Genomic DNA, 19172 nt, shown 5'->3' with positions numbered 1-19172 from the left:
TGATTGCGAGTCAAGCAACATTTCAATGCGTTTGAGTAACGAGTACAGAGTTTGAGATTTTGTTCGTTGTGTCAATTTACAAGTTTCACGAGTGTCGAGCGAATCATGGAGTCTCGCGATCACGTTTCGATAGAATTTCAATGTATATAATTGTAAAGTGCGCGTCGCGTGCAATTATCGCCAGGAGTGCCGTGCAATTATCATATTCTAATTATTCATATAATTAGTCATGTTTTCGCGAATGTTGTAAGTGCAATGAGTGAATCTGAGAGAAGAAAATCATGGGGTGAGTAAATGGAGTAATGGGGTGAGTAAAAATTGATTAAAGCGAGCGTTGAAGATGTTAATGTCTAATGGAGTAACTAATTATAAAGTATTGATTATAAAATATCGTTAAGATCTCTGATAAATGATCTCCTTGGCTATAAATCACACAACCTTGAGCAAAAATAACTGATATCGGAAAAAATAATATCTCAATTAAATTCCGATATTGTGCATCCAATATTATGCACCTCCTTACCATGTATAAACAAATAAAAATAGCACCGTCCTGCGTCGCGTATAAGAAGATTAAAATAAGATCGCAAACTTAAAAAAGAAAATCATTCAGCAGACATTAAAATAATACGTGGGCAATAAATATACGAGAAATATCCAAAAAAGAGTTAACAGTCTGCTTCGCATGTTTAGATAATTAGCATTCGTGTTATGTTTCTTGCGCACAACTTTTTGCATACATAAACATTTGCATCTAGATGTTGTTCGTATACCTAAATACCTACCGACTACGAAGCTGTCATTTGCACGCTACCTGGCCGCGACAGGTGCATTTGATACGCCGCGCCGCGGCCGCCGCGAAATCGGCGGGTAAACGCATAACGGCGGCGGACGCGGGCATCGCGCGCATAACCGACCGTCGAGAGAGAAGGAGAAAGAGACTCCTCGCTAAGAGAACCCTTATCCTCCCTCGGAGAGAGGAGAGAAGCTCGCGATATAACACACATCGATCTGCCGTGGCGGCCGCGGCGTGTGCGCACTGGCTCGGCGCGAGACGCTGCGCACCCGCGGCGCCGTGCCGCGCCGCGCCGCTCCGCTCCGGCCGCGGCCGTTTTCAGCGTGCCACCCCGTATAAAACCGTGACCGGGGTCACGGCGCGATACCAACAGGTGATGCCGAAGAAGGAGGAGGACACTCCCTCGAGCGGCATCTCGTCGAGCGTTTCCCACGGGTCCCGCCGCCGCCGACGACAACGGTGATTTAATATCGCTCTCACGAGCCTATCGCTCGCCCCGTACCCTACGGATTGCCCGACTACCGCCAGGATCCATCTAGCCGGACTTCGCTGCCAGGATAAACACGCGGGGGTAGCATCCATTTAGTTCGGGCGGGATGCGGGAGGAAAGTCGGGCGAGAAACGTCGACGAGATACGCGGCGAAAGTTTCGATCGGTCGATGATTTAGTGGGCAGGCTGTTGGTATAGTGCTTCCCCGACTACGATTCTTCCGACGCAGCTTCCTTCCCGCGCGCGCCTGTTCTATCCGCGAGAGCACCGACGTATACTCGGGATGTAGTTACGCGGTTGACACGAGCGCGGGATCGACGTGCGGGACGTGCGATGATCGAGTGTTCCCTTCCACGCGCTGGATTCTGACAAGGTGAGCGATTTTCAGATCTTTAGATAGTGGCGGGTGAAAAGCGATCTTTAAACGTGCATACGCGACAACGACGATAGCTGAATCGAGCGAATAAATCTTTGAAATCCTTTAATACTCCGATTATTTCTAACTTCGACTTTGACTCTTAAATTTTGTAAGAAAGTTGTTGCAACTTGAAAATTTCTGATTCGTCTCATCGAGATATCCTGTTTTGACCTACTGCGTACGCTAGGCATTTATCAAACGGAAAATATCGACTGTGTAAATTGAAAATAAACTTTCCGAGAACAACTCGAGAGAATATCTATAAAAATAGATTCGCGTGTGGAGATACGAAATACGAGTGCAATGAGATTATATACGATTGCGAAGACATAGATCGAACGGCGCGCATACCTATAAGATGAGCGCAATAATAAAATTACATAATTCTTTCCCAGAGATGATGACACTGCATTGGTAGAAGTACATTAAAATCGTTTTACGGGAATACATAAAGGAATCCGAAGAGCATTGTAGCCAGGCAGGATATTTCACTGTTCAACGAGCTGCACATAACGGACATCTTCACTTTATGTATGAAATCATTGATTTCCTCTTGTCGCTCCGCATTCAGAGTTCGATTGCACGATACTCTGACTTATTAATAACCGAATCCCGATTTCAACACAATTTTTCTCTTCGGTTCGCTGGCCCCGATACGACTATCGAATATATAACCATCTGAGATGCCGTGAAGATTAATCTCGGTCAGCAATTTCTTCAACTACGTCGCTATTTTCAAACAAGCAAACACGCACAACAATATTAACACTTTAAGTAAGTACAATCGTTACGTATTGCTATAGAATGCAATAAATTAAATACACCAGTATCGGTACCAGTATCTGTATTGCAAACAGTACGTTTGAAAATTATAGAAGGAGATTTGTGAAGATGACATCACGCATTCGACCTTAAACAGTCTGCATTGTCTGAAAGGTGCATTGCGTGAAAAAGCGTCTTTCGAAAATTTGACGGTTATATCGCAAGATGACGAAAGTGAAATGACGAAGCGAGAGATACGGCACGAGTACGAATCGCCCCGCGCCCTGGATATCATCGTGTTTTCTTAGTTCGCCCGCGCAACACGTGTCGGAATAAAAATAAAGCCGCGTCGGTGCTCTCAGTAAGGTGCCTAAAATTTCCGAGTTTATCGCGTCACGTTGTTGATTAGCGATTCGTATTGTACGTCCCGGTTTCCCGCACGGAGGAGTGACTTAATAGCGCCGCGTGAAACTTTAATGCGAAACATTAGAGCGAAACGTGTAGGTGGCACGTTAATTTCAACGGAGCTTTGATTCGCGTATCTGACTCACCGGCCGCGGCGGCGGCGAGGAGAAAAGTCAAAGGTGGACGATCATAATCATCTTGATTCCCCGAGCGCGAAACGCGAAATACTAGAGGGACGAGATGCTGTGACAACGGGGAAAAAGAGCGGAAGAGGAAAGATAGGTGAGCCGTAGTAATTTAAATAATTCTTTAAATAGCTTTCTCTGGTGGAAGAGAAGGGGCGCGAATAAAAATTTCAGGCGTTTGAGATAGATGGGAGAAATGTTCTAAAAGCACTCGTCTACAAAAGCGAGACGCGGCAACATAAATATGTATCTTTATGTGCTATTCTAAAGTGTAGTGTATAAAGATATATATGCAGTACGTGAAAATGGTGAGATAAATGATGAACTCTGCATCAAGAAGATTGCGTTACGAAGAGTAATTAAAAATGCAAATTCAACGGCGGGGCAATAGCGAGCCATTAAATCTACTTTTGCATGTACCTTCATATTCCCCGAAGCGACGCGTGCAAAAACTAAATACCATAATAGATATACATATGAATCTCTAGGCAGGTAATTATATAGAATATATACTGTAAACAGCACTTTCTTTTACTAAATATAGATGTAATATTCTTTTTACGAATATTTATTAATATATCACGGTAAAAATTTCGCTAACATTGATTAAGAAGCGTCCGTTTTTTAGGTCAGTTACAAGGGTTTCGTTTTAAACATACATTTCAACCGAAACTCTATTAGAGCGAGAGAAACGTCCGACGTTGATTACATCGATATCCGTGACGGCGCGGCGCGGCGCGGCGCGGCGCGACGTAGGCAGTATTGGAAGCTTTTTATCCCGTTCTTTTCGTGAACACTCGGCGTGAATACCGGGTGGTTTGCTTCGACATACCTCAAAGGGTTAAATATAGATCGCGACCTCTCCATATATGATATTTGCGCGATATTAAGGATTAAGAATATAATACTCTACGTATCTGATGTATTTATACGAGATTATGATGCTATAAAAATGTAATAAAGGATATTCGTCGTGCCGTCCATACATACAATCGGCATTAATACGCAAATATTGTGAATAATTGATACAATTGGAAGAGTAATCGACGGTTTTTCCATAATACGCGCTAAAAAGAAACATACCGCGAGTGTTTTCAAATGTCAGCTTTCAGAACCCAGGGTAATGTCGGGAAAAAATCATTCATGAGATCTCCGCGAGCTCGATAGAAACCTCGTACGACAACGGTTTGGAAAACGATCGGGAAACCCCCCGGGAGCACGGCGTTTTCCCGCGATGCATTATTCAAACGAACCATCCGATGGATCGGAAGTCGGGCTTTGATTGGACAAGGAAGAACACGCGGCGTACGACGAAAGGTCGTGGTTATGCAAATGGTACGCCAGCCGAGTCGGTCGTTATGGTAACCAATCCGCTGCAAAAGCATTGGAATTCATTATTTATCTCGATAGCATGGGACACACGCTCATTCGTAAGGAGGGAGCACAGGTGTCAGATTTTAATAATCCAAATGGATATAGGCGAGGCGAGGTTGCGACGAAAATACTCTGCGTTACCTGAAATCGCGGATAATTCGATCGCTTCGTAATTCACGTGACACATCTTTCACGAGGGGAATAAATCACGCTCTCCTGCGAAACGTGGATAAAATCGATATCTTCCCGGCTCAATCGCTCCTAAATGATTTACGCGTGTTGGATAAGAATCAAATAGACGAAACAACGAATTTAGTTTTTATAAGGGAAAGGGACGCTCGAGATGGGCAGATTTGGGAAGAGATTTACAAAGGTAATCCTAAGTTTATTGCGGCTTCTATCTTTACCCCTCTGGGTAGAGAAGTAACACATGTAACCGTAATCGAAATTCTGGTTTGAATAAAACACGAATAAACATGCGAATTGGCTTGGTCAATGTTACAGAAGTAAAAATTATGAGTCGAAAACGCGCGTTTAGAAACAACCGCTTAGGAAAACATACACGGCGTTACAGATACTCCATTAACCACATATTCTCCGATGGAATACGAATTCGACTCGTGCTTGGTGAAAATTTCATGAAAGATCTTGTCAGATAATGAGCAATTAATAATAGCTATCTTAGATAGTTACGGCATATACGTATCTTGAATTTGATTGAACTATAAGAAATCAGTTGCAAGCAAGTTATATTTATCTGTATACACTTTGGGAGTTTAATTCTTCCAAGTCGTTTTATCCCCAGACGCTTATAACTCTCTCTGAAATTGGTCTTTCTAAGTTTGGACTTTTCCTAGGGGACTGGAAAGTTGCGTGATAAATCCGGGATATCCTGTATTTATATACAATTCCCATTCCATGAAAGAATTCAAATTTTGAATAAAAAAATCTCCCAACAAATCTTCTTTAAGAGATATAATTTGTATCTACAGAAGAATATAAATATAAGATAAAATTTTTTATAAATGTCTTACATTTACAAAGAAAACGTGTATGACATTTTTAAACAGAAAGATTTGCGATACTGATTTAGCAAGATCGCTGACGAGCGATAATAACATCTCGCACACGTTACATAATCCAATTTAAAAGGTCTTGAAACGCCATAACGTGGAATGTTCTCCTGAATTGGGCGCTACGCTGTGCGGAATGAAGTGCGAGAAGCAATCCGGCGGAAAGCAGTTTCTCGGGAGTCCGTCGGATCGAATCGTTCTGAAATAGCAGAGTGGAGAGTTCGTAACATGCAACTTAAGTAGACTTGTGCACGTACCCTTGTTGGATAGACAAGGAGCAAGAGCGATTGTGAGTTGTATCGTTAAATCGCGACTATTCATCATTCTGCACGAAATTTCGTGTTGTATCTAACGCGAATAACGATACGCGGATCTCTACCGTCGAAAAACATGGTTGAATCGCGTACATACGTGACCACCTCGATTGTTTTTGATTAAATTGTAGTTAATTAAATTGCATTCCATGAAATCGTTTTATTTTTTGTTATCTATAGAGCTATACGCTTTTTTCTCTTTTTTTTCGCGAAATATAAATTTTGCTTGCACGATTTTTTCCGCGGCGCAAAAAGGCAGATGTTTATGCTGTAAACGTCAATTTTTGAATGCATTTTTTTGCGAGAAATAGACTATCGAAGAATCAATTTAATAAAGTCCTCCTCTATCGATGTCTCAAATGATCTCGCCGACAAGAAAGGCAGATTTAAGAATATAGGCACAAAAACTACTTCGGCATTAGCGGGATCTTGTGTTCAAAGGAGGAGCTTACAGCCGCTGACAGAGTCTGTCGGGCGAAAATGGCCAACTTTCGAGACGTTAGAGAAAGATCACCGCCGCAACTGTAAAGAGGGATTTGAATCGATATAGGACGCGCGAAGTTTCGACGTTGAAAGACGAAATACGGGAGGCACAGGCGCACGAACAATGCACTTCTGCCGCGTTCGCCATACACGAGATGACGAGAGCGAGCGCACACTGACGACGCAGTCAGATAATTCTCACGTACACATTGTGCGCGGCCTCGAGTGGCGTATGCGTAGCTAGACATGTTGTGTACGAGTGAATGTAGATGTGTTGAATAGCGCGCATGGCGCGCACCCAGCGTGTGTCCGTTGTACGCGAACGTCAAATTAAAACGACGTCACGGACGATGCTGTGCGACAAAACGTGATGAGAGATCGCACATAATGCCGCGAGTTCGGAATTGCTAATTAACAAACTTGCGCGTTATTACATTCTTTCATTGCAAATCGAACGTTGTTTCAAGTGTCAATTAAAAGAAAAAAAAATGTAAATAGAAATAAAGACAAAAGAATCCCGTTTCTTTGACACTACAGTGACCGCACGTGTGTAAAAGTGATACGGTGTCGTTCTTCGTATAATTCAGCTTTATAATCTTTTTTTTATTAACAATTCTATCCTTTTTCTTCCATGATACTTAGTTGAAAATATTTACAGAATCTGGGATCGTATGTTTCTGAGGCCTAAGGATCTGGAAAACGTGAGGGTAAGCAATTTCATAAATTTAATGTCCAGCACAAAGATTGATTTAGTCCCCTAGCTCCGTTAAAAAGTCAAGAAGATTTAAATTAAAAATAATTTACGTAGCATACGAATTGATTAAAGATGCTCGCTTCTTTTCTTGCTACTGCTCTTATTACTACAAATTGAGATCTAAGTTAAAAAAGTTTATCAGACGTCATATACGTAAGTGTATAAAATTTTTAGCAAGAGGATCGACTACTTTATTAAAAGCCTCTAAAATTTCTTACAGAATATCGATATCTTAACGCTATCAATGTCAAAGAGATGCATAAAAATAGATGAGAACTGGTAATATCTTATATCGATAACATTTTATATTCATCGCGGCATAAGATTATCGTTTCTATTATCAATTTATATCTATTTTAAGAAACACGATGTAATTACGTTACAGTAATAAACTTCAAGTTAGCGACTCAAATATTTTATCACATTAGATATAATTATGTTATGATGAAGGATTAATTAAAGCAAATTGACACGAATTATTAAAATAATTATCTAAAACTAGATAATTATTTTTCTCATTTTCTAGACATCAGGAGTATGTACGCGAGCGAAAAGAACTTTTTATGAAAACTGTGCATGTGAACAGAATATTGGAAACCACTTGAATTTTTATGTAGTAGAACGCGACGGAAAAATACCGTATATACGCTTGACCGTTTGCTATATTAAAAAATTTCTGAGATATCAACAAGCCATATCTGTTCAGAATTACAATAATCTGTTTAATATTATAGTAATACTTTTATGTAACTAATAATTCACGGTTTTAACAAAATTTGAAATACAGTTTATATTAAAATTTTGCTTCTACGATGTAATACAAATCTCGGAACCTTAAATTTTCTCTTTTCCTTCTACATTGCAATAATATTAAAATGAAACAATTGTTCTTATGAGCACACAGGATGCCACAAGGAAGCATTCAATGGCAGGGGACGCAGAGAAGAGCCTGCGGGCCTGGGGCTAATTGGAACGTGCAGGTACATTCTCATCGCTTATAAAAATTCGAACTATTGATTATAGTGATTATATATACATATATATAACGTATCACGAAGCTGATTTTTTTCCTTTATCAGTCTCGTTAGTGTAATTATTAGGGAGTAGATCGATCGATAAGAATATCAGCCGCAGGAAGAGAAATGGGGAGGGAGAGAGAGAGAGAGAGAGAGAGAGAGAGAGAAAGTCCAATAATATGCATATGTAGAGAGCATGTACGTAGATATATATCCCTATTTTGATCATCTCTAGCACGTTTACAAATTTCACCTGCAAAAATTACTCTTCCGATGCAGAATCCGTCTCAGCGGAAATATACGCAGATTTCGTACAAACAAAAGCAAACACTATAATTATAGGAAGCTACAATTATTAGTGCTGCTGAAAGGGATTACTATCGCTCTCTGCTAATAATATCTATGCACACGATTCTGTAAATACATAGAACTAATCTCAATGACACACGCTCGTAGAAAGAATTTTTACTTTTTCTTTAATTAATCTGCGATTAAAATTAATTATCCTAGCACTATACTATCACTATGCAATAATTTAGATAATTGCTAAGAGTACGTCGCTCGTGGTTACCAGCACCGAAAAACGTTACTGTGCCGTTACACCGTTAATGTAACATCGTAAATCGTACTGATCGATTTAACGGCGCCGTGTAAACGCGGACGTACGAACGTTTGTTGCTGGGTAAACAACTGGACCATCGTCCAGGTTTATTAACTGTTAACGACGGCAATTAAATCGAACAGGTGGTGAGAGGCAAGGTGACAACGCGGTGCTTGTGGCACGCCTGCAAAGCTCTCGGAATTGGGCTGCTGCTAATGCTTTTAGGAGCTTGCATGGCGACCATAGGTGAGTAGAACTACGTAATTAAACATGAGTCCATGCCGACGAGTGCTATTCCGCCTTGGCCTCTAAACCGCTAACCGTTTAGAGGCGTTTGCAAAGAGCACTTTGGAAAGATCAATCCTTTGCAAAGATCAACTCTTTATCCAATTTCTGTCGTCTTTAATGCCTCACATTTAAGGAACTTCGCAAAAAGTTACTCTATTTGATGAATTTGCGGCGACAAGAAAATAATTGGAGTAACTTGTACGTTCTAAATATAAATAATTGAATTTTATAATCAATTAACGCTTTCATTGCAAAAATGTTGATCTTTTTTCACGCGCAAGCTTGCAATCTGCTTATGCTTACGTGCATGAACCAAAAATTTGAATTTCAAATTTATATTTAACAACATTCCACTTCATATAAACACTATTAATCACTTTTAGATATCTAACAGAATATTGAATCACAGTATCCAGATTTAACACATAATGTTGTTCTCTTAAATATAAAAAAATATCTCTATCAGATATTCATGTTGTATTGAAAAGAAATAGGCGAAAATGCGATATAACGGAACGAGAAAGAAAGTTCGCTTGGAAAATATTATCTCTCTTAATATGTAAGGCAATTCTCTTCGATGTAAAACATTTCATTTTAACGTTTCATAATTTAATTTTATAAATTTTAATCTTTTATTAATTGTAATTGCGTAATCACAGTTTTATATAACGTGTCAAGCGCGAAATATCACATTATAGCAATAAAAAAAATCTTTCTGCTATCTATTCTATTTTTCTCATTCCGTTATGTCTCATCAATCATTGCATATATATACGTGCGATGGGGAATGAAAGCGTTTCTCTTGTTTCCTTCAATAGGCTATTACGCGGACCAGCTGTCGGTGGCGCAAGAGATCAGAGGTAATATCACGGTAAAGGTGAAGAACGAGTCGCGCGGGTTTCACCTGAATAATCTGAGCTACGCCGGCCCTGTCGTTATGGGTCTGGGAGGTAATAGTAACATACATTTTGCACAATTTACAAGCGCGATACACTTGTTCGACCGAGCGACTAGCTACGCAACACTGATCTCCTTGAAACTGCGCGGTAATAGATAGGTGCACTCTTGCAAAATGCACATAAACATCCCGGGGTGTAGATAAATAGCATGTAACTCAGCACTTGATGCATAACGTATATGTTGATATATTCGTTATATAATATGATATAATAAGATTGTGGAAAAGAGATCGTGTAAAAATTTAATTCCTCTCAACGTTTTGTAAATTGATCTTTTGAAAAAGGATTAACATCTTCTCTAACTGTAAACCAGGCTTGTACTATAATTTTTCTCTTTGGCATAAAATCAATACATATTTAACATACACGATATCATATCGAAGATATTATTAACCTCATAAATGAGCTTTTGTGTTTTTGATCATACTGATATATATGAGCAAAGATAGATCTATAGTTCTAAAAAAAAATCACAAAATTGCACAGAGTGCAATTAAGTAGTTTTGCATGAGGAAATACAAAGATCGAATAATAGCTACAAAATAAAAGCATGAAGTAATGTAATGGATGTAAAGCGGAAAATTGCGGGCAAAACGCGAAAAATGCGCGGCACTGCACGAATGAGAACACTTGATAGAAACTACAAAAAAAAAATTATTGCCCCCAGAGAGATTTGAACTCTCGACCCCTGGTTTACAAGACCAGTGCTCTAACCCCTGAGCTATGGAGGCTTACGCTCGACTATCGACGAGCAGCCTCGGATACAAGCGCCACGTAGATTTTATCTTATCTACACATCTTTAATTACGTTTATATTAAGAGAAAATGCATTTTTAAAATATTCTGACTCGCGTTTTCCTAATTCGCGTGAAACATCAAGTTTTAATAATCTTAAATAAAAGAAGGTGAGATAATTGCACTATGATTAAATTAAAAAATCAAATTATATGAAAATTATGTATTGTATTATAGTTAAAAGATAATCACCATGCAACGAAATAAAATCTCATATATATTACGTTCCATTTCCGTTCTATTTTGAACGGTCGAATAAATTGTTCAATTATGTAGAACATACTTTGCTTAAACTTGCATTGATATTAATGTGCGTTCAATGATTAATGATGCGAAATCCGAAGTCCAATAATGATATGTAAATATAGGCAAATGTAAAAGGCATAGGTAAATGTTAGGCAAATGTAAAAGTTAACGTTCTGTTATACATAAATAACGATTTTCAGGCTTCATTGTGGTAGCTGCCTGCGTGATGACTTTCGAAGCGCGTGACAGCGCGGCCAAGGTGGTGCCAGCTCGCTATCGCTTCAACCAGGCATCAACGCTGAGGAGTTCGAAGAGCCAGCGCAACAGAAGATCGACATCGAGCCAGACGACAAAATGGGACCATCAGCTGGGCCTGTTTAGGGTGAACCGCAGCCCGAGTCCCAGCACGCACGAAGTCTCGAGGAAACAGCTGACGGCGGAGTTTATGCAGTTCTCAAAGGATCTGCGGGAAAAAGGCGTGGCGCACTCCATAAAGAAGAGCCCGAGCGCACCAACGTTAGTCGACAAAAAGTCGCCGCGTCGAAGATCGCCTAAATACGCGGGTTGCTCGCTACTTAATCCAGAATTGCTGCAGAGACACGCTCTTTCGGTCGACAATCCGAGCTACAGCCCGCATCAGGTAATCGAGAAAGAAACAGCAACGTCTTGCAGAAGAAACAAAACCTTTCGCGAGCTTAATCAATTAACAACAACTATATTACTTTTTAACCAAACGAAAAGAGATAAACGTACTATTTGCATGATATAAATTTTGACAAGTTCCAATTGATCTTTATTGTCTCAATACTCTCAATGATTATAATTCAGAATGGCTAATAAGACCTTTTTTCTCGATAATTAATAGGTCAGCAGAGAAAGCCTGGAGCATCAAAAGATGAGTGGTAGTCAAGCTTCAATGGCGATGGATTTACATATACCGAACAAAGGTCCCGTTACGCTCAAAGTGAAGGACCGATCCGACACAGCGAGACGACATCAGCTGCTTCGTCAAACAAAAGTGGAAGACGTTGAGGAAGTCGATGAAGCTACGCGACCACCGCCGACTCTCGTGCACTCGCCTAAATTGCCAGGTGGCTATAAATAAATAATTTAAAATATGTGATCACTCAAATTTGTAAGATCACTGTGATTATCAGATACCTATAAAGATACTCTAAAAATATCAAAATGAAAAAAAAAATGGCTAGATTATTTAGTTCAGAAACTATGAAACTACGGAAATTAAATTCATTCTGTCTGCACGAAATGCTATAATGCATATTAAACTTTTTTCGAGTAATCGGAGTTCGGATGTTATATCACATTTATGGACCAAGAAGATTGCCCGGATAAGCGTTAAAAAATGCGTTTACATGTCTAGATATCAATAATCATGAACATCTCGATCAGGTGCTTATTGTAGATATCCAGACGACTTCGTGCCAAGAAAAAGAAATTCGATAGATCTGAGACTGTTGGAAGAGTTGACGGTGGTATCGAAAGAATTCAGTAAGGCCTCGCCACGGGACTTCCGCAAAGTCTCCTCGCCAAACTTCCGTAAAATGTCCTTCGACAGAATCGGCGGCGATCGTCGCTTCGACAGAACGATGGGACATCGAAAAGCTAGCCTCGAGTTCCGAAGAAGTCCGGATTTCCGAAGGGGAGACTACAGGTAGGAAAGAATTTCAGATCGAATTTTATAATCATTGTTATTATATTTTATTTTATCGGTACACTGAGAAAAAAAAATGTGTTAATCCCAAGAAATATTTAGTCTGATATGTTTAGTTAACTAAACATTAGTTGAATTAATTAATTCTTGATTTGTAGGAGATTTAGGGCCGTAGGGCCGGTATTGATGGGAGATCGGAGAAATTAGCGTAGTAGTGGAGCAGTCGTGGGGTAGCAGCCTAAGTGCGCTAGGCGTGTGAACGAAGGATCCCGAGTTCGAGTCCCGGTCGGCTCCGTTAATTTTTCCCGTCGCTTACAGATTAAAGAAACTAAATAAATTGTTAAAACAACTAATGTTTAGTTAACTAACTAAAATGTTTAGTTGAACGTATCGGACTAAATATTTCTTGGGATTAACGATTTTTTTTCTCAGTGTATATATTTCACGATAATTTTTTTGTATTTCTAACGTGCACGTGTCATTTACTGGATGACTACTTATAGTCTACAATCACAGATTTAAATTTATTGCGATCTTAAACTATATAGTCGTAGTAATAAAATCAAAATTTATTTCAGATTAAAAATAAATTATCTATATAAATATTTTTTTTAAGATTGCACAAATCACAATTTATAAGGCTTTAAACTGCTCTTTGTTTAGTTTGTATGTAACATTATACATTATAGATGTCTAATCATTCTAAAACTTCATTTGCCAAAAGCAATCGAGGAAATCTCTCTTCTAACCGAATTTACAGGAAGCTATCGATAGATAGATTCAGCGTCGATTGTACCCGGTGCATGTTTGACGACGCAGAGATGAAGTCCCGAGCGAACAGCGGGGAGAATCTGCGAAGGCAACCGCGTCATCCTAAGCTACATCATTCCAGATCGGACGACAACAGACGGCGATCCTTCGACAGGCACTCGAAGGATCCTCAGTCGAGTCGGCACTCCCTGAATACTCAGGTCGTTATGGAGGGCTGCGGATCTGATTGCGAGCCGAAATACTTTACGACGGTGTCCCTCGACGCCGAGGAGAGCCGCGGCGACAATTCCGACGAGAGTCACGTACTGGATATCGAGGAGGCGAATCCTAGCGCTTTGTCATCCGAGGGCCCTACGGAGGACGATATGCTGCTCGAGGAACCGGAATTGGAGAACGTCACGGAGATTGACGTGGAAAGCTCGGGGGATGATCTCGATGACGATGGGAAATGCGAGTCGCGCAGATCGAGCGAGAGGACCGATACGACGGTGCAAGGACAAAATCCCATAATTATCGCCGACGACATGGACTCGCGGACGATAGCTGAGGAAGCGGCGCACAATTCGGGGCAGATCGAGCACAATGAGAAATATGAAACGACTTTGTACATAGAAGATGACGAGGTATGAAGTGCGGAAGAGATTTCTGAGGATTAACAATGTACTCAGGCCATCCTGGGGAAAATAGCGACGACATTTGCGAAGTAAGAGAATCGTGTTCAACATTGCTGGCAATGTCCCTTCGCAAATGTGAGAAGATCACGATCACCCAAGGATTCGACGATGCGACTGTCGATCGATCGCGATTGTCACTTCGGGTGCGACATTACGTCGTGAAACATGCTCAACGAAAAAAAAAAAAAAAAACAAGATCACGTACGAATTGCGTTTTGTAACGAGACAATCATTTTTTTATCGGCAAACACTCGCTTTGCCTTTCGCGCAAAGGTAACGAGGGGTTGTAACGTTTGCCATATTGATGACAAATAAAATTGTTACCAACAAATTTTGACGTAGCGCAATAGACGATAATAGACCTCACGTAAGGTATAAGATTCGTTGTGAAATGCAAAACGTGATTAACCATACTAAAGAGAGTTTTGTACTTGTAACGGGAAATACAACGTTCAACTGTAAATACGTTTCAGATTAACTCGTTCGAGCGTTTGTTGTGTCAAATCTCTGACGATAAAGTCAGAGGGATATATGTAGCGCGATTCAAAATGAATCTTGTACGGTAGAAAACGGTGTTATTAGAATACGAAGTGTCTCAGACGGCGCGCTTGTTCTCAGCTCTTAATATTGCAATAAAAGAATAATGTACATATTTATTTGACGAAACAAAAATTATTTTTCATTTCAATGATAATTTAAATTTGTTGCTTTGACGAAATGTACAAATAAGAAATGCGTAAATAAGAAAACGTTATCTTTTATACGAAATTTCAAGTACACTTCATTTTACCATTAATATATGGAATTTTTATTTATTGCACCAAGGTATTCACGCAGCTAGTTATAAAGTACGCAGTCAAATATGCGGTAAACCCTATGTATGTACCGTTCATAAATATTTACGAAGATTGACGACGAAGGAGGATCTATGAGGAATATGTTAGCCGTAATTATATTTATATAACATACATACGTTACTCTCTTTACACAAGATTCATGCATTTATATGGCACAATTTTCTCGTACGAAAGCAGAACGCTATAATCTCTTCGACGTGAATATATTTAAGAACCGATACAAAAGAGATATTTTAAAAAAGGATACGAGCCAATAAATTACGCTAGGTAACAGAATGTAATAAAAATATTCTTTTATGTTATGATTGCATTATGTGATTCCTCCTTTAGATTTGTTATTTATTCTACATTTTTATTTCCTCGCGTACATTTATTTTTTATATTTCCATTATATGTGCATTATTCATTCTCTTATGCTTTGAAAACATTGATTCGTATCCTTTTTCAAGATTCGATCGATTCTGATGTAGTTTCCTAGCAATAAGAAAGATTCCATGACTTTCACATGAGATCCATAAAAAATTTTAGGAAAATTTTGATATTAATTCATCAGTTACAGTGAATTTAATTGTTAAATTGTCCGACATTATCTACATTTTCCAGAATTATCACATATGATTAATTCTTCGATTAAAAAATACCTTTGTATTTTAATAAAGCAAAGTAAGGATTAATTAACTTTAAAAAGCACATAAGATATTTTCGAATATCTTTAATTCGAATATTTTTAATAGCGGTCCTTATGTGTGTGCGTATTTATTGCATAGTATCTTTTTTTAAAATATGTCTTTTTGTTGTATATATTGAACGAAAAATTTTAACGCGAGTAGATACAGCTGGATTGCTGTGCTTGCGATCGTACGCGCCACGCGGCATTAAACGTGATATATTCGCCTCTATACATACCTTTTATTTACCTCTTCATCATTCGTTACGTTCATCATTCTTCCTTCCAATAATTGTCTGAAACAAAGATATTAGACAAAATTATTTTTCTAAACAACGTTTTACTTATCTGTCCCGTTTTAATTTTCGCTAAAGAATTCGCTTAAAGATTAAAAATGGTAACGAATGGATTAATATGGATCTCATCTGGTGTTAGTGCCATCGAAAGTATCTTTAAGACTCTTCTTCAAACCAACCACGAAACATATATATGGGAACTGAATATTTATATAGATCTCAGATCTTTTCCGATCTGTTGTTAACGCATTTGCCGTTCGTGCACGCGAAACTGCGGCCTATTCCGTACTTCTTCGTTAAACATTTAAGCGATGACAAATCATAGAAGAATTCGAAATCATAGAAACACGTCGAAGACACGAATCTCTCGATACACTCGCCCAAGGATTGCCCAATGAAAAGAAAAATCATCAAATTTCTAACGAAATAGTGTGCAGTCTAATGGCGTCAGAGTAACAGTTGTTCTTAACCAAGTAACGGCCCACAATCGCGCGTGTAATATATTTTTATATCCCGCAACAAGTTCGCACAACATTAATTATACATGTATATTAACGATTAATCTCCCTATCGAGAAAAGCGAGATTGTTTTTATTTCGGAAAACGTCTAGTGGTCGATTGTCGACAAACTTTTCCACCTTCCACCTTTCAGCTCACATTGATCTCATTCAATAAAATATCTTCGTGTCATATCAAATAATTACGCAACCGCAATTTCGACAAATTCGTGTTAAAATTTTCACTTTTTCACCCCCTAATTCGCGTCGCGAATAGATTTGCGAAAAATGTACTGCATTTTGAGAAACATATGTTGTATTTTATGGTAATAGTTATCTAATTCGTTTCGAAATCGACAGAATAATCTTTCGAGATTTTAGTCCTGATCGATTTACCTTTGTCGAGAAAACAAAACATACTGCCCAATTTTTATTTTGTCAAGTTTCTCTGAGAATATTTCTAAGGAATTATTTAGAAAAAATTTTATCATTTGTTGCGGATGTGATAAATTTCCGAAGCAAAAGTTTGCAGAATAAAAATCCACAAATTACGCGAACAGAGAAATCGCAATTTAATCCCAAATTTTTCGGGACTTAACAAAAATATTTCATAAATAACTAATTACAATAATAACGTGATAAAAGCGATCGATGCTAAGATGCTAAAGTGATCGAGATTGTTTATTCAGATAAAATCGTTAAACAATAGAAAAACTATCGGATAACACTGAAACGATGTTCTGATCAGCGTAAATAAATAAAGAATCGATGAGAACGCAAAAAAGTCCTAAAAATAAAAATTGGAAAGATTGCTCTCGCGAGCGCTTTCGATTGTAAGTAATTCACGTCAGAGAATTGAAAAATTAATAGTGGAATTATTTGTTGCAATGTTTTAATATTTAAAACTGAGTCTTGATAGTTAAATTCTAAATCAAAATTTTGAAGAAATAAAATTTATTTGAGTTTAAATAAACGATAAACTTCATTCATGAAAAGACGTCACTTTCGAGGGTTTATAATTTGAAAATGGTGCCTCCATATCTCAAATCATAAAAGTGTACCTTCAAATTGGTCAAGAAATATCTATTATTGTGAAATTGATGTCGGAGATTCTCTAAGAAACGCTATACATATTAAAGAGATCGCTTAGATATGATTAATAGTTGAGTGTTACTGATTAAAATACGATCGATCTTTGTACAGAATCTCATTCATTTGTTTTCAAACGTAGAAAGCAGTACCGAAAGCGGTAGTATAATAAAAAAAAATGCAATCACATGCAATATATTGTTAATATGTAAATTAACGATTTAATATCGATAGATATAATAATAATAGCGCGCCTCTTAAAGTCGTCTGGTATTTTTCTACCAGGAAATGTGTAAGTTTAGTGTATCAGGTGATGTATGAAACCGAGGTGCGTCGATTGTCTTTCATAATTTTCTAACCCCTCGTTGAAACGGCTTACATGTTTGCAAAACCGCGATTTTAATACATATAGTAGAGTTAAGTTATATCTATAGTTATCACTCTGTAGCGGATACGAATGTATGTATGAGCATGTACATAACTCATATTTAACGGAGTAAACATAATCGAACTGTGATCGAGGTATAACTTAATGAGAGACACTACTGGATAACGTTTCTTGCAAATGTGCGATGCTGCTTCGATCCGATAAAATATCTCAAATCGAAGAAACGAACAGGCACAAGTGATTGAAATAAGAATCATCAAAATTATTAAACGCGCGAGAGATATTCTTAAAGCAGATAATGCATACTTTTATTCGCGCACCGCAATGGATAAAAGTTTAAGTAAAGAATAACTTGGTTGATAAATCTCATAGCCTGAGACACGTACGGTAATATATTAACTGCATTATATATATATATATATATATATATATATATATATATATACGTAATTTAAGAGAAAAGATGATTATTTACGATATTTTGATAAAGATTTTCGTATAAGAGCGAAAAATCAGTTCATTTCAGCTCTCACGTTGATAACTTAAATTATTTAATTCGTATTAAATCGATATACGCCTTGATGAAAAACCTAGACTGTTCGAACAATTTCTCGCGACAATCAAACGCTAAAAATACTTTAATTCTTTCGAGAATTTCAACGATATCGTTCGCGACACAGCGAGATATCTTTCTACAGTTCAGAGTTTTCACCGGTTCTAGTTTTGGTACAATTACAATGCTGAGACGCGGATAAGCATCGGTGTTAAATTTTTAAGTCAATGTAACCCTTGCATGCTAATTGTTGTAACATATCAATAAAAAAGGCAATCCAAAATTAATCGTAGCTATGTGTATTTTTCAAAGAAAAAAATTTTATATATAATTTTTTCATAACAATTTGTCACACGTTTCGTTACGCGTTACAGATTCGTGTTGCATTTTGTCGAAAGTTCAATAAATGATTAAAAATTAATACCATTAGAACTCTTGTTCCGACATCGACTTGACTTTAAAGAAAGCACGATGAACTTTTTTTTTTATTGGATAAAGAAAGCATGATAAACTTTTCTTTTATTAGAAAAATATAAAATAGGAGCAAGCCTATTTGGCACAAAGCATGATAAACGTTTCTAATGGACAAGTAACGCTCTCTCTCTCTCTGCAGAGAGTTACTTTCACAATGCGGAACATTAATCATCGGTAAAGAATTTACCTATAAACAGTTAAAACCGCATCGTTACCGTGCAAACTACGCGAAAGATAACTTGCAGATCGCACGATAAAAAAGCGTGACAAATTAT

General features: G+C 38.0%; 1 protein-coding gene and 1 non-coding gene across 4 annotated transcripts; one reads left to right on the top strand and one right to left on the bottom strand.

Moving 5' to 3' along the window:
* Positions 1–1119: 1119 nt before the first annotated feature.
* LOC139777084 (uncharacterized) lies at positions 1120–18710 on the top strand. 3 transcript variants are annotated; one of them, XM_071714282.1, is made up of 11 exons: positions 1120–1659; positions 2100–2478; positions 2580–3153; positions 6959–7007; positions 7959–8034; positions 8815–8917; positions 9778–9909; positions 11160–11599; positions 11825–12050; positions 12370–12631; positions 13392–18710. In XM_071714282.1, the coding sequence occupies exons 5-11, from the start codon at positions 7960–7962 to the stop codon at positions 14029–14031; spliced, it is 1878 nt and encodes a 625-aa protein (XP_071570383.1). In that variant the 5' UTR covers positions 1120–1659; positions 2100–2478; positions 2580–3153; positions 6959–7007; position 7959; the 3' UTR covers positions 14032–18710. The 3 variants fall into 3 exon arrangements, with proteins under 3 accessions (XP_071570383.1, XP_071570384.1, XP_071570387.1); XM_071714283.1 differs by lacking the exons at positions 2100–2478; positions 2580–3153; XM_071714286.1 differs by lacking the exons at positions 1120–1659; positions 2100–2478; positions 2580–3153; positions 6959–7007; positions 8815–8917.
* On the bottom strand, positions 10577–10649 carry Trnat-ugu (transfer RNA threonine (anticodon UGU)). The gene has a single exon. It is a non-coding gene; the product is annotated as a tRNA-Thr (tRNA).
* Positions 18711–19172: the final 462 nt, after the last annotated feature.

This window comes from Temnothorax nylanderi, unplaced genomic scaffold, assembly GCF_030848795.1.
Source record: "Temnothorax nylanderi isolate EJ_2023f unplaced genomic scaffold, tnyl_v1.0 TNYL_tig0137_pilon, whole genome shotgun sequence".
Classification (NCBI taxonomy): Eukaryota; Metazoa; Arthropoda; class Insecta; order Hymenoptera; family Formicidae; genus Temnothorax; species Temnothorax nylanderi.
Note: the sequence above shows the minus strand (reverse complement) of the source record. Positions and strands in the feature narration are given on the sequence as shown.

Bases quoted from the DNA above. Each gene is read 5' to 3' on its own strand.
- LOC139777084 (XM_071714283.1), top strand. From the start codon at position 7,960: ATGCCACAAGGAAGCATTCAATGGCAGGGGACGCAGAGAAGAGCCTGC. The intron at 8,035-8,814 runs GTACATTCTCAT...TAAATCGAACAG, and splicing joins GGGCTAATTGGAACGTGCAG to GTGGTGAGAGGCAAGGTGAC. The intron at 9,910-11,159 runs GTAATAGTAACA...AACGATTTTCAG, and splicing joins TGTCGTTATGGGTCTGGGAG to GCTTCATTGTGGTAGCTGCC.